The 14,786-nt window shown below is 34.8% G+C and overlaps 1 protein-coding gene across 5 annotated transcripts in view; it reads right to left on the bottom strand.

Annotated features, from left to right (window-relative positions):
• Positions 1 to 14,786, bottom strand: part of GPHN (gephyrin) — a 569,154-nt gene that overhangs the window by 220,643 nt on the left and 333,725 nt on the right. For 4 of the 5 annotated variants that reach the window (XM_049899421.1, XM_049899422.1, XM_049899423.1 and 1 more), the window contains exons 6-8: positions 8,809 to 8,875; positions 2,068 to 2,340; positions 610 to 717 (exon numbers count right to left, since the gene is read on the bottom strand). In XM_049899421.1, coding sequence (XP_049755378.1) covers positions 610 to 717; positions 2,068 to 2,340; positions 8,809 to 8,875 — 448 coding nt within the window. The remainder of the gene's footprint in view (positions 1 to 609; positions 718 to 2,067; positions 2,341 to 8,808; positions 8,876 to 14,786) is intronic. The other variant, XM_049899425.1, reaches the window with a different exon arrangement.

The raw sequence follows: 14,786 nt of genomic DNA, 5'->3' as shown, positions 1-14,786 counted from the left end.
TTTAATCTTCTCTAGCCCAGGAATTTTTGAGAACAATCATTCAACCAGTGATGAAAAGAACAAGTATCCTTAAAAGTTTTTTATTTGAAGATTAGAAATCACAGAATTTGCATAGAGATACAACTGTCTAATAAGTTGTAAAGAGAACATAATGAAGGAAAAAGAGATTCAAAAAACACAAGGAAAAAAAGGAAGTTTAGTATAAATTAAATATTAGTTTGACCAATTTATTTAGATCTTAAGATCTAAAGTGATCATCTTAAGGGATCATCTTAATTAAGCCAGGTAATTTATTTAAAGATACGTGATGAAATTGCTATAAGAAAACAAAAAACAAAGAAACTTCTGAGCAATGAATTTCTTGGAAGTCATGTGATAAAGGCTACAGAACCTTAATGACAGCAGAGTACTTCAGACACATGAGAAACTCCACTAAATTAAATTCCTTGACAGAATAAACTCAGTGGCACAGTTTCCCAAAACAGTACTGTTCAAGATCCATCAGAATTAAACAACCCATCTTCCAAGATATGATACAGCCTACCTCCAAAGAGAGAAGGCAGGCGGAGTGCTCACAAAAATCATTAATGCAAAAGCCTCTTGTCTTACCCGTTCATCTGCACTGTGTGTTGCATGATGGGAATGATTGATGAGACCAGGGATGGGCTGCTCACCGTGTGCCATGACAACAGCAGGACTGGTGTAGAATGGATGCTTCTAATGCACAACACATAACAACTATGAATACAGTGACAGGAAAACATGAAACTATACAAGCAAAATGATGAAAGGAAAAAGGGTAAAAACAAATGGAACAATGAAATGTCAAATTTTTCCAAAATGTACAATGATACAATCAGCTTACATCTCAAATGCTATATGCTTTTTTTTTTTAAAGATTGAAATGGATTATACTTTTTACTCTTTCAATGAAGAGTAAAAGGGAAAGAACATATAATGATTTTAAAATGCACCCTATTTCACCAATCAGTTCCATTAAAAAACACACACACACTCACTCCTTAAATACTTACTAGGCTTAAGTAAGAACTTAATGGATCACTGGATGGATTTGGAAGCAGAACGATTAGGTCTTTAGTGAAAACAACACATACTGGTCGTCCGAGTGAACACTTCAAAAGGATATCTCTATGATCCTTTCTAATCTGTATGTTGTCAAAAAAAGTCTGACACTATGTTCATAGCCAAAATATCTGGATGATTTATAAAACTCTAGGAATTATTTCCTATAGCAATTAAATTTTCAATCTTCATGCTCTTGGTCAATAAACAATCATCTTTCCCAGAAGTAATATGCTATTTTCTGAAGATATTACAACATACCGGGTGGACTATACTACCTATGGATAATTATGTGAATCATTTCTGTGACTTTATGAAAACAAACTTATTCAAGTTCTTTATGGTATTCTAGTTACCTCCACAATTTCCCAAAGAAAAAATCTGTAATATGCTGGTACCATCTTATTAATACCTATCGCTTCATTCAATTAAAATTGCAAACACATTATATCCAGTTGCTCTCTATACCACTAAGGTAATTTTTTTTAAGTAATATTTGAATAAGTGCTTAAAGAAAATTCAACAATTGCTGAAAAGTTCTGTCTTATAAAAAAAATCTTTATTAATCTTTCCCAATTCATTTTTTGAATTATCTAAGCTCTTCTAGCTCCAGTTTGCTGCTTCTCTAAGAATTTGTGAATTTTTGATACTCTGAGCATATGAATGTTTTATATTTAATATAATGACAAAAACGGTATCTCCGAAGAATTTTTAAATGTCACATTGTTTATCATTGCAACTTTTACTCCAGTAGGTAACAGCAGTATCTCTGAGGCCTCAGGCGTCAGAACAAATGTGAGTATCTTTAGGACTTTACATAGTGGAGTGAACACAGTAGTGAATTGTCATGAATATCCCAGTTCTTTCTTGAGGATACCTTAAAGAGGTATTAAACTTATGGAGGGACAGGATAAGAAAGAGGGAAGAAATCAATACATTTTCCTGTGGTCCTTTAGAACTCTGGGTCTCTCTCAGGACGCTTACCTTGGCAGCAATGGCTGCTGCAGTTATATGTGATGAAGAACTGTCTTCTGTTGAAGCAACACCACTGTCTTTCTTCTCTTCTTCCTCTTCCTCACATTGAACCCCCTTGTCTTCTGTCTGTTTATGGGGACTGGTTGTGGGAGGAGGGGAAAGAGGAGGTGGTGGGGAAGGTAAATCTTCAAGTTCATCATGCACCTCCTTTACTTTTACAATAGCATCACGTAAAAGGTCGATGGCGTGAGGTAGAGCTGGCAGTATGAACTGAAAGCATTCCTGTGTGCAAGAGGAAGGAAAAAAAAATGAAGATGGACCACTTTTCTAGGCAGACAGAATGGTGTCAATCAGATTTATTTGTGAATTTGAATCTGCATTCTTCCTCCCCATCGGCCTCAAGAATAAAGAACAATATTTAAAGTATTGTGTTTGTAACATGAAGTGAATATGGCACGTATTACCATATTCTCCATAAACTGAGGGGTTACAGTACTGTCTAAGCACATATTGCATTTTTTTGAAGGAAAATTTATATACAACTTTGGAGTTAAAATAGGAAATAGTTTTGACCTTTTTAGTTAAAGCAGGGCACTAATGAGGATCAAATTATTTTATGAAGAGATCTAAAGTTCTGATTAACATTATGAAGTATAAAACAAAAACCAAAAATAGCTAGGAAAATTAATATAACATGTAAAAAATAGAAATAAGCTTGCGCAGAGCATTGCATAAAAGCCTACAGAGTGTGTTGATCAAGTGCTCACCATTATTCATAGCGACCCTATAGGACAGAGTAGAACTGCCCCACAGAGTTTCTAAGCAGTGCCTGATGGATTCAATTGCCGACCTTTTGGTTAGCAACTGTAGCACTTAACCACTACATCACCAGGCTTTCCCATCATTACACAGAGTGTATCAACAAAAGAGAATAGGCGAGAACTCTAAAAACGGAAAAAAGGACCAGATACGTTTGAGGAATGGGTGGAATATTTTTTTTACATTTAAAGCAACTTACCTTAAAATCTAAGATGCAAAGAAATTTAAAAATTTTTGTGGGTTACTAGGATACCTGGAAGACGCCTAATCTTCTGACCTCTCTTTGTATGGCTCAATCATTTTACTGTTTAAAGACTGTGTACTAAAAATTTAACTTCACCCAAAGAGAGGTCTGGCTTTTGCCTCCGTTTTGTGGGAGGTTATGTTTAAGCCTTGGATTGTCTGATAGGAATGCCTCTGTTTGTGTGGGGGCTTGGGTCATGTCGAATAGTTTAACAGTGTGACTTAGGGTAGGGGCTTTGCATCACACGGTCTCAGCCCAACCTCCAGAGGGGCTGGAGACTGAGAACAGCCACGTGGGTATTTAGCCATGTCTACATGATGGTGTGTGCATAAAAACTCTGAACACTAAGGCTCAGGTGAGCTTTCCTGGTTGGCCATCCTCTGAGTATACTGTCATACATCAATACTGAGAAAGTAACACTGTCTACGACTTTCCAAGGAGAGGTCAACCGAAATCTTCGTGTTTGGAACTTGCCTAGACTCTGCCGTATATGCCTCTTCCCTTGGCTGTAGTGTAACAGTTTTCAGTGAGTTCTGTGAGTCCTTTTAGAGAATTATCAAGCCCAAGGGCAGTCTTAGAGACCCCAAACTTGCAAATGGTGTCAGAAATGAGTGTGGCTTTTTGGACTGCTCCCTAACTTCACAGTTAGGGTCAGGAGTTAGGATGGTTTTGTAGACTGTGCTCCCCTGAATATCACAAAGATAGAAAAAATCCAAAATAGGAAAATTCCTCAATAACCTGAGAGCAGAGAAAACTTTCCTAATTATGACTCATAATCAATAAGTAATAAGAGAAAAGATAAATAAATTTGACTACATACAAATATAAAGCATTTGCATGGCAAAACTATCATAAGCAAAGCAAAAAGGCACAATTTAACAGACAGGAAAAATATTTGAAACATATCACAAATAAAATAATAACATGCCTAATATATGAAGAGCTTCTAAAAGAATATGGGCTCGAGAAAAAGAAATTTGAATGGATCTTAGTAACATGAATAGATGTTCAACATTCCTCATAATAAAAACATAATCTAAAACTACACTGTTACCTTTTCTATTAAAAAAAAAAATTTTTTTTTTTTTTAGGCTAGCAAAAATCCAGAAGTTTGACAATGTATGCAGTTAGTAATGATATGAAAAAACACGCACTCTTACACACTGCCAGAGGAAATGCAAAATAGTACAACCCCTACAGAGGGGAACTTAGAAATACATAGCAAAATTATATATGCATTCACACTTTGACCTAGGAATCTCACTCAAACGAATACGCTCCACAGACATACTGACAAATATACAAATATACAAAAATACATCCAAGTTATGCAGGATTATCTGTAATGAGAAAGGATTAAAAATAACCCCAACGTTCATCTACAGGGAACTGGTTGAAAAAATCATGGTACATTTGCACAATGGTATATTAAGCATCATTATAAAGGAATGAAGAATATCGCTATATACTACCATGGGTTGATCTCATGTATGTATTGGCAAGTGAAAAAAACAAGGTAGAAGAAAATAAGTATACCACAGTTTATTTAAGAAAGGGAAGAAATGAGTACGTATATGCGTGTGTATGTTCTACTAGAACTAGTGATCCTTGGAGAAATAGCTGATTTTACACGTGAGGTAGGAACTAAAGATGAGCTTTGTGGAAAAATCTTCTCATACCAGAGAGAAGGAAATTATCAAAGGCTTCTAAGGTCATGTCAAAAGAACAAAGGAGCCTCCTTGAATAAGATCCATCTGGCTAAACATGGGATAATTTCAGCATCGATATGGAAAATAAATACAAGTTAAAATACATGAAATATGTTTATATTTATGAGTTAATGATGCTACTTAAGAAAGGAACTGGTCACATTTGGAAGATTCTAGGGAACCATCAAATTATTTCAAAAGCAGTACATAAAGGAAAAGACTCAAGCATTTACCTTACCTTTCCAGTACAAACTGTATATTCAATAGTAACCAAATAATAGATGAGGGAAGTTTCTATTTATGGAAATATTAAACTAATAAATAAAGAATGATATAATTAAAATACCATTACTCTGCAACCACTAATTAATAAATGGGGCCCTGGTGGCTGCAGGTAGGCAGTTCGAATCTACCAGCCACTCCTTGGAAACCCTATGGGGCAGTTCTACTCTGTCCTATAGGGTTGCAATGAGTTGGAATCAACTCAATGGCAACATATTAATTAATAACTGGATCTAAAATATTGAACATCAATGGCTGATAACATAAAATGAGAGCCAATCAGACATTATGTGCCCTCTGATGAAAAAACATATGACTACCTATGAAGCAGCTTTGTTAAAAAAAATTAAAAACTGAATCCGACCAAGATTTTAGATTTAAGCATTAATTCATCACAAGAATTACAGAGACCAAGGAACATGGTAAACTATACCATGGGATGAATCAGTAACATCTAGACTGGGAAACTATAGAGGACTAACAACCCAGTTTTTTCAACAAACTGTGAGAAAAAACAAGAAATAGAGAGAGATCCTATAGATTAAGAGATTTAAAAGTAATATGTGGACATTATTTGGATTATGATTCAAGCAATCAAAGTATTAAAAAAAAACAATTTTTTTTTTTTTTTTAGATTTTTCAGACAACGAGATACTTGAACATGGAGAGCTATTTATGACATTAATTATTGTTTTTTTTATGTGATAGTAGTATTGTGGTTATGTCAGAAAGCCTATATTTTTAGAGATACACAAGGAAATATTTAGGATGAAATAGTATGATACCTGGGATGTTTTGAGGATGTATGGATTATGCCAAATTGCTATTAGTTGGTTTTTTATTGGAGCTGCATATGGAGAACACGGGGATTCACTATATTAATCTGCCTATTTTATGGATAAAATTCTTCATAATGAAAAAAAATTTAAGTTTAAACAACAATGTACGTTCAATTCTGTTAGATAAATAATGAATAGTATGAAAATTGCCAAGCAATAGTTAGCGTTAGTCTTCTAAGTTGGTCTTTCAACTATCTACCAAACCAAACCCATTGTCATTGAATTGATTCTGATTCATAGCAACCCTATAGGATGGAGTAGGGTTTCCAAGGCTGAAATCCTTACAGAAGCAGACTGCCACATCTCTCTCCTGTGGAGTGGCTGGTGGGTTTGAACTGCTGACCTTATGGTTAGCAGCCAAGCGCTTTAACCACTGTGCCCGGGCCTCCTTTCAATTATTGAAATACTGCAGCAATATCTTTACAGTCTGTCTTGGGAGCTGTAAGTCTTCCTACCTTCTCAGAAACACGGTATCTTCCTCAGCTCTGTCAACAATTATTTGAAGTTTTTATTTCCTTTACTGAGCTAGATACTCCCTATATTCTCCAAACCCAACATCCAGTGCTGTCGAGCCGATTCCGACTCATAGCGACCCTACAGGACAGAGTAGAACTGCCCCGTAGAGTTTCCAAGGCTCCATAAGGTTCCTTAACTGCATATTCCCATAAGTGAATACTGGCATAAGTGGAGGAGGTAGAACGAAGGATAGTGCAATTAAGGAATCTTGGTGCATTTTGGTTATGGTCTAAAAACAGTTCTATGTTGATAAAGATCATGGAGTCCCATAGGGAAGGAAAGAGTGAGAATCAAGCAGAGATAAATTTTATACAGGTGAATAGCTCTTCCATTTGCTTGTCTGGCCATATGTTGCAAAAGCCTAAAAGATGGTGCTGCCATTGGTTTTCATGCCTTGAGTTCTCTTAAGCAGAGATTTCTAGAGTGACTGGCAATAAAATATGCAAAAGAAGAAATCAAGATTTATTATTACACATATTTTATTATTTAATTTTTGCTTGTTAATTGCTTTTGATTTCCTCAATTAAATGATTTTAAAAAAGTAAAGGTTCCCTACATATACAAAGGCTATTCCATGTGACAATTTAAGTTGATATTTAAATAACTAAATGAATTAGACCAGTATCTTTTGATTCTTATTGAGGTGGTCAAGTATGAAGTGAGTTCTGTCTATGAAATAAGGTGAGATCCTGGTCCGGTTTTCATTATAGTGAGCAGGAAGCTGAACTATTTTGATTGAATCTTCTTTCTGCACTATATCCTTCATATAAATCCCATTCTCAGGGGCCCAGAAAAACCAACATAGATTGCTCATGATGGCATGAATTAGATAAAACCAGTTCTAGCAATCATAGATCCATTATGATTTCTATCTCTTAAAAGAGCAGTTCAAAATTACTGTTTTTTCCCTGTCTAATCTGAAACCTAACAACAAACCAACTAAAAAACAGTAGATGCCTACTTCTCCACAGAGCTCAGAATAATACCATTCTGGGAATCAGGGAATTAATGCTATCATATTAATATTATTACTGGGAAAATGTTAAGAAAATGATTTGAAAAAATTTTAAAAAGCCATTTCTGTGATTGACATTGATATATATATTTCAGTATTTTCTAATTAACGCATGTGTGTTTTCTTTCAGAAAAACTGAAAAAGTTGGTTCTTAACTTGAAAAATTTTTTTCTCATTTGGAATTTTCTTAACAAAAATAACATTAAAGAATAAATTGTATCTTGAATAGTAATCTATATTTATCTTTTCAACAAAATAAAAACTGGAATTAAAAATATAAGTCTTAAAACTTTCTTTAAATTACATTTAACTTAACAGTTAGGAAGAAATTTAAAATGCCAGTAACACTTGGAAAAGCATAAACTTGTTGAGGTATGCTTTTGAATACAAACATTATAACTAGAAGGGTTAGCAGTAAAACCCTGCTTAATCACTGGCACGCTTCCCCAAGTAAATTTCAAAAAAGTAAATAATCACCCAAAATAGTAGAAGCTGCATTTCACCTTTAAAATTATTTTACAGCATAATCAACCAAACACAGGTATAAACACTTAAAAATATGATCTTATGTTATTTTTAGATCTTTGTGTTAAATTACTTTTCTTGTTATCAAGGAAACTAAGAGCAACGAATTCAAAAGAATGAGCCATAGCAAAGGCTGTGACGAATTAACCATAACCAGAGAGGTCTGGTCCTTACTCTCAGCTACTAGGAGGTGATCTCTGGGCCTCTGAGTGTCATGTGCCTGTAAGGGTGTCTTTGCTTGCCTGGAGGTTTTGGCCGCCAGACAATCTAATGGTCCATGATTTATTACGGTGGCTTTGGGCCATGCAATATCAGTTTTGCCCCTGGAAGAGACTACAGACTGAAGGTATTAGCCCAACCTTGGGGAGGGGCTGCAAACTAAAGGTCAGCCATGTGGGCAGTATCTGATTAAGCCACAATAGAAACTCTGGACACCAAAGGCTTGAGTGAGCGTCTCTGGTTGGCAGTACTCCGTGAACATTGCTACATGTCAATACCAGAATAGTAGCAAGTCCATGGCTTCACAAGGAGAGGACAATGGAAGCTTTGTGTTTGGGGCCTTTCCTGGACTATCCCCTATGTGCTTCCTCCTTTGCATAATATTAATCTGTAACCTTCCCCTGTAATCAACAACAACCATAAATGTAACAGCTTTCAGTGAGTTCTGTGCGTCTTTCTAGTGAATTATCAAACCTGAACTTGTAATTGGTGTCAGAAGTTGAGGGCAGTTTTGTGGACCGCTCCAACTTTGTAATGGGCTAACTGTTTACACCAAATTGTATAAATCTCAAGGTTGCTTACCTGAGATCCTTTCTTGCTACCTGGCAGGTTAATTATGAGAGTTTTCCCTCTGATTCCACATACAGGCCTGAAAGGAAAGAGAAAGTGGATAAAAACCACATCATAAGAAATGTTTTGTTTAAATACATTCAACAACAAAAAGCAATCATTGTATGTTACATGTGAACAACTGTGTTAGGTTTAAAATTGTTGCTATATGATTGGGCACTGTGGTTGAGATTTTTACAATAATGGTTAGTGTGATATTTTGGAAAAATGCACCGAATGTGGAATCAGAATAAATTATTCACTTTCAAGCTATTTGGCCAAATTTCTCTTCAGCTTCTACATATCTCAGAGCTGTTAACATTTCAATGATAGTGCAAAACAGTAGTAATATTTATGTTCCAAAGCCTAACACATAAGGTGATCAAGAGTTGAGATGGGAATATGAGCTCTTTCTTCTCAGGAAATTTAAATGCTTGACTGTCAGTTGGGTGAGGTTGGACAGCTAAATTATTAACAGATTTATTGGTAATCACAGACAATTTAAGCTAGAAGGGTTTTTTCAGAGACCACTGTCAATTTTCAGGCCACACTTAAGCCAATCTGTCGGGTAAGAAACTGGTCTTGCATGCATAAAGAAGTGTAAAAGCACTGGAGGGCTGCCTTGAAGAGTTGAGGGCCGGCCGGGATTTTCATACGAGAGTTAGAATAATCATGCTCTGTCATTAACTGGCTGTGTATTTTGATCTGGTCATTTATCTCATTTTCATCATTTAAAAAACAAAGTGATCAGGCTAGATTACTCTATTTCTAAATTTTTAGAACTAAGATTTTTAAAGTCATACCTAAAAAAAAAACCCCATGCTGTCGAGTCAATTCTGACTCATAGTGACCCTATAGGACAGTAGCGTATGGTGGATTCAAACTGCTGACCTTTTGGTTAGCAGCCATAGCACTTAACCGTAGACTACGCCAGGGTTTCCTTTAAAGTCATGTGTGAATGTTTTTTCCAAAACCTCTTCCTACGATCAAGTTTATTCTTCAACTATTCTCCCTCTCTGAAATAACCTAAAATTATCTTTTATTATATTGTTTTTTTTTCTTTGTCCCGTTTACAATCTGAAAGAGAAAAGTTGATAACAGTGTTATTTCAAACTTTCCATACTCTTGAAAATGGTAACTGAATCATCGTTTAGTCTTCTTCCTTCGTCTTCACAGTTTAATAAAAAATTTGAAGGCTATTTTTTAACCTTCAATCTAAGTGATATTTTTTCAAAATTTTTAGTTCTAGCAGTCAGAATTGGAAAGTTCTTTAATGAAGGCCAGAATGGTACTGAGTAATTATATAGCTCTTAACGTACTTCTATTTACCAGAAATTTTACTTTTCTCAACTGAAATACTACATTGTAGCTTTTTATCAATTTGATAGCTAATTGTAATATTATCAGCAATATGATTGGTATGTCATCAATTCAAAGATCCTCTTGTTTCATGTGACAAACCTAGTCATTCGTGATATAAATCTAGGATTTTAATTAAAAGCATAATATTCTCTTACAGAATATCATGTGAACTGCCTCAAGAAGTTTCTAGCACCTTTCCCCTTAAGAATTAAAAATATTTCCATAACAATTATTGCATGTTATGTGCCCAACATTTCTGTGATGGAGAAGAAAATACAGTTATTCACATAACATGGAAAAAGAATTTAAGGTAAAGAGAATTAAAAAAAATTTTTTTTTATTGTGCTTTAAGTGAAAGTTTACAAATCAAGTCAGACTCTCTTACAAAAATTTATAAACACGTTGCTTTATACTCCTAATTGCTCTCCCCCTAATGAGACAGCACACTCCTTCCCTCCACTCTCTCTTTTCCTGTCCATTTGGCCAGCTTCTGACCCTTTCTACCCTCTCATCTCCTCTTCAGACAGGAGATGCCAACATGGTCTCATGCGTCTACTTGAGCCAAGAAGCTCATTCTTCACCAGTATCATTGTCTATCCCATAGTCCAGTCCAAACCCTGAGGTAGAGAGAATTTAATTGATATATGTCTCTGAAATCTTTGTATTTTTACACAGAAAGTTCACCCCATCTTGTGTTTAGTTTCCTTTTCTATGTATAACGGCCACATGTTTATCCTTACGGTCAATGTTTCTAAACAATATTTTAATTTATCAAGTATTACAGAACTTGAATTCTATTTTTCAAGAAAGTTGTAACTCCCTTCACCACAAGGTTGGTGGTAAATGAAAACTTAGTTAATTCTTTTTATTTCAACTCTTTGGGCCTCTCATGTCTTCAACAACATTTAATCTAATCTAGATTGATCCTAATAGCATTACTAATAAGGCTATTTGTATAAACTTCAGTCAGTTTTGTGCTAACAGAAGAGTTTTAATATGTAGACAATTATTTTTGTGTCTGAGAGAGAAAGAGAAAGATGTAATTAAAGATTTTGCTGTACAGACAAGAGAGAGTATATGTTAATTCTGCTCAATCTCTTTAGACTTTTACTTAAAAAAAATAGATTTGACTTTTTTTTATTCTTTGTAAATTCCCTGATCTTTTGAAGTGTTTACAATTTCATTTATAGAACTTCTAATATCCAGAGTTGCTGCAAAAGTACTTTACCTTTATATAAGCCTTCATGGTTAATATAGTATTTTCATAAACACTACCTCATTTAACAACTTGTAAAAGTATAAGCACCAAAATCTTAACATATTCCAATATTTATTAAACAACTAAAAATATGCACTAAATGTAAGGGGAGAAATGGAACCCAATCCTTAAGAGTTTGCAAATGCAATACAAAACATTGAAGCATATAAACAAATAACTACCATAGAAGATAGCAGGTAATGAAACAAATGGATACAAAGTACAATGAATTCAAAATTAAAGCAGTATACTTCTAGCTGAGGGTTTAAGGTAAGACTTTATGGGAAAAGTTGCATTTGAGTTTTATTACGAAGGAAGATATTACAACAGGTAAGAAAAGGCAAGAAAAAGAGGTCAGTTTAGGTGGAAGGAAAAAACTATGCAGATGCAGAAGCACAGAGAAAAGAAAGACCCATGTGCGTTTTGGGTAGGTGAAGCCTTTCTACTGGTGAGAGCACCGTATTTACAGAGTGATGTGAGATAAGAGGTAGCAGTAGGAAGATGCTGGAGTCTGATACATGAGTAGTTTTCAAAGTGTGATTCCTGGATCAGCAACATATGCATCACTGGGGAACTTTTTAGAAACGTAAAACCTTGCACCTTCCTCCCCAGTATCCCACCCCCTACTCTTTGATGTTGATCTACTAAATCAGAAAATCTGGAGGAGGGATCCAGAAATCTGTGTGTTTACAAGCTCTTTATCGGATTCTGACCCATGGTAAAGTTTGAGAACTACTGTGATAGGCTATGCTTGAATTTTGGCACTACCATTTACTATCAGTATATAAAAAAAATAATGTTGGTTAAATTACCAAACCTCTCTAATCCTCACTTTTCAAAACCTGAGTTGTTGTAAGGATTAAATAAAATACAATGTATAGAACAATGTCTAGTGCATAATAGGCACTCAGTAAATGCTTGGCCTGTCTTCCCTTAAAAAATACGCTGGGATTAAACTCTGGAGATAATTGAATTCATTGTGAAGAGCTAGAATGTAGTCTCAAGGCACTAGGGACCATTGGTGAATTCTACTCAATATTATCAAAGCACTATTTCAGGAATAACAGTCTAAGATCAGCTGTAAAGAGATGCTATAAAATATCAAGAAAAGAAACTCTGATAAAAAATAGATAACACTAAATACAAGTTAATTACAGTAAGTAAATAAGTAAATCACAGTAACTCTCTGGGCTGTGAACATTGTGACAACTAGTACTTGCCCTTTAATGTTATGTAAATTTTCCCTCCCCTCGAAGTGATGGATTCATCACAATCACCTTAACTTCTTCCAAGTGCAGCTTTTAAATCATTGAAAAGGCTTCCAGTTGTGTCTTGCACTAAAGTAATGCCATGTAAGAACCATATGTACCTGTCCTGACTTACCTACAAATTCTTAAAGATCTCATTCGTAATCTGAGGACTGCCTGTAATTTTTGGCTAATGTTTGTGATATTTGGTTCATGTTCTGTGGTGTAACTGTTTCAACACTTTATACAGGGCCTGCCTTGCTACAGGGTCACTATGAGTCCGAATCGACCGGATGGCAGTGATTTTTTTTTTTTTGTGGGGGGGGTTAGGGAGGAGGCGTATTTCTTTTCTACTGTTTTTTTCGTTTTGGTGCAGAGAACTGACTTTTTCTTTTGCTATTAATAGTATGGCAATGAGATGACAGGTAAATAACATTTAACATTAACTAACCAAAACCAAAAACCAGGTTAGTTAATGTTAAATGTTATTTGCCTGTCATCTCACAGGCAAATAACATTTAACATTAACTAGTGCTTGCTATATGCCATACAACACACTTTACCAATTATTTTCTTGTAACACAACAACCCAGGAGGGAGGTATTAGATGATGCCATTTTATAGATGAGGGAATAGAGTATTGGTGATGATAATTTGCCTAAGGTAACGCTCCTTGGAAACTCAGTGGGGCAGTTCTACTCTGTCCTATAGGGTTGCTATGAGTTGGAATTGACTCGACGGCACTGGGTATTGGGTTAACACAACAGTTAGATGCAGAGCTGGGATTCGAACTCTAAGTTAGATGATATAAATGAAAGAATGTATGATGTATATTAATACTACTGCTTTGAGGAAAATCAACTCTCTAGAGGTCTTTATGTTGTGTTTTCTTCATCATTGGGCATTTTTAATTAAAGGCCTTTTTTAGGCTTATTATTATTATTTTTTTAACTTGAAGGTTTAGAAAAGGAGAAATAAAATTACCCACAAATTCCCACTTTAACCAAAGTATCCATTATATGTATCTCCTTTTAGTTCTTTGTATTTAAATATAAATTACTGTCACCTTTGACAGAAAGCAATTACTTGCCTTTTAGTTTCAATTTTTATGTATTTCTACATCTGATACAGAAGATAAAAATATTATTTTCATCAGAACTATAGTTAGAATATCAACGTTATTCAATGACATGTTGAGACATATTTGCCTGAGTTTATACTTAAAAATAAACCTCAGAAATAAAAAAGGAAATAGAAATAAGATGAGGATTTTTGTGTAATTCCTTTGAAAACAATTTTCTAGTTTTTGGCTTCTTCAAACATATCAAATTGGAGGAGGTAAGTGGGCCACAAATAGTCAATATTAATGGTAATGCAAAAGCAGGTTTTTTCTTCTTTTTTTAAATAAAGATTATATATGAAAATCAGGTCAACTACGCTTGTAAACAGGAAACCCTGGTGCGTAGTGGTTAAGAGGTACAGATGCTAACCAAAAGGTTGGCAGTTCAATCTACCAGGCACTCCTTAGAAACCCTATGGGGCAGTTCTACTCTGTCCTATAGGGTCCCTAAGAGTCAGAATTGACTGAAACAGGTTTATGCTAGTACACAAGCTTGAATAATAGATTGAATTGCCGGTAAATTAAATGCAAACTCATCTAGTGGGGATTTACTAGGGGCAAAAAACAAACACAAAAAACTGAACTTATTTGCAGATTAATCGTGGGATAATTTAACTTATTTTTGTTATTTAAAAGTATCTGATACCCCAAGTATATACAGTGACCATAATGAAATGACTGAATCAGTCAACAAATATTTATTGAGTACTTACTATGGGCAAGGCACAGTGCTAGGGAATGGAGTTACAAGAGTGACTAAAACAGTGTTTCCCTAGGGGAGTTTACGGGTTTACTTACATAGATTACTTTCCAGGACCTATATAATTAATGTAATTAATTAAAGAACTCGGACTTTATCCACAGGAAAATGAGATATCACTGAAGAGTTCTGAGCAAAGAAATAATATACTGATATATGTGTTTTCAAAAGATATCTCTGGCTGCAACATGGAAAATAGATTGG

Source organism: Elephas maximus, chromosome 10 (assembly GCF_024166365.1).
Source record: "Elephas maximus indicus isolate mEleMax1 chromosome 10, mEleMax1 primary haplotype, whole genome shotgun sequence".
Taxonomy (NCBI): Eukaryota; Metazoa; Chordata; class Mammalia; order Proboscidea; family Elephantidae; genus Elephas; species Elephas maximus.
Note: the sequence above shows the minus strand (reverse complement) of the source record. Positions and strands in the feature narration are given on the sequence as shown.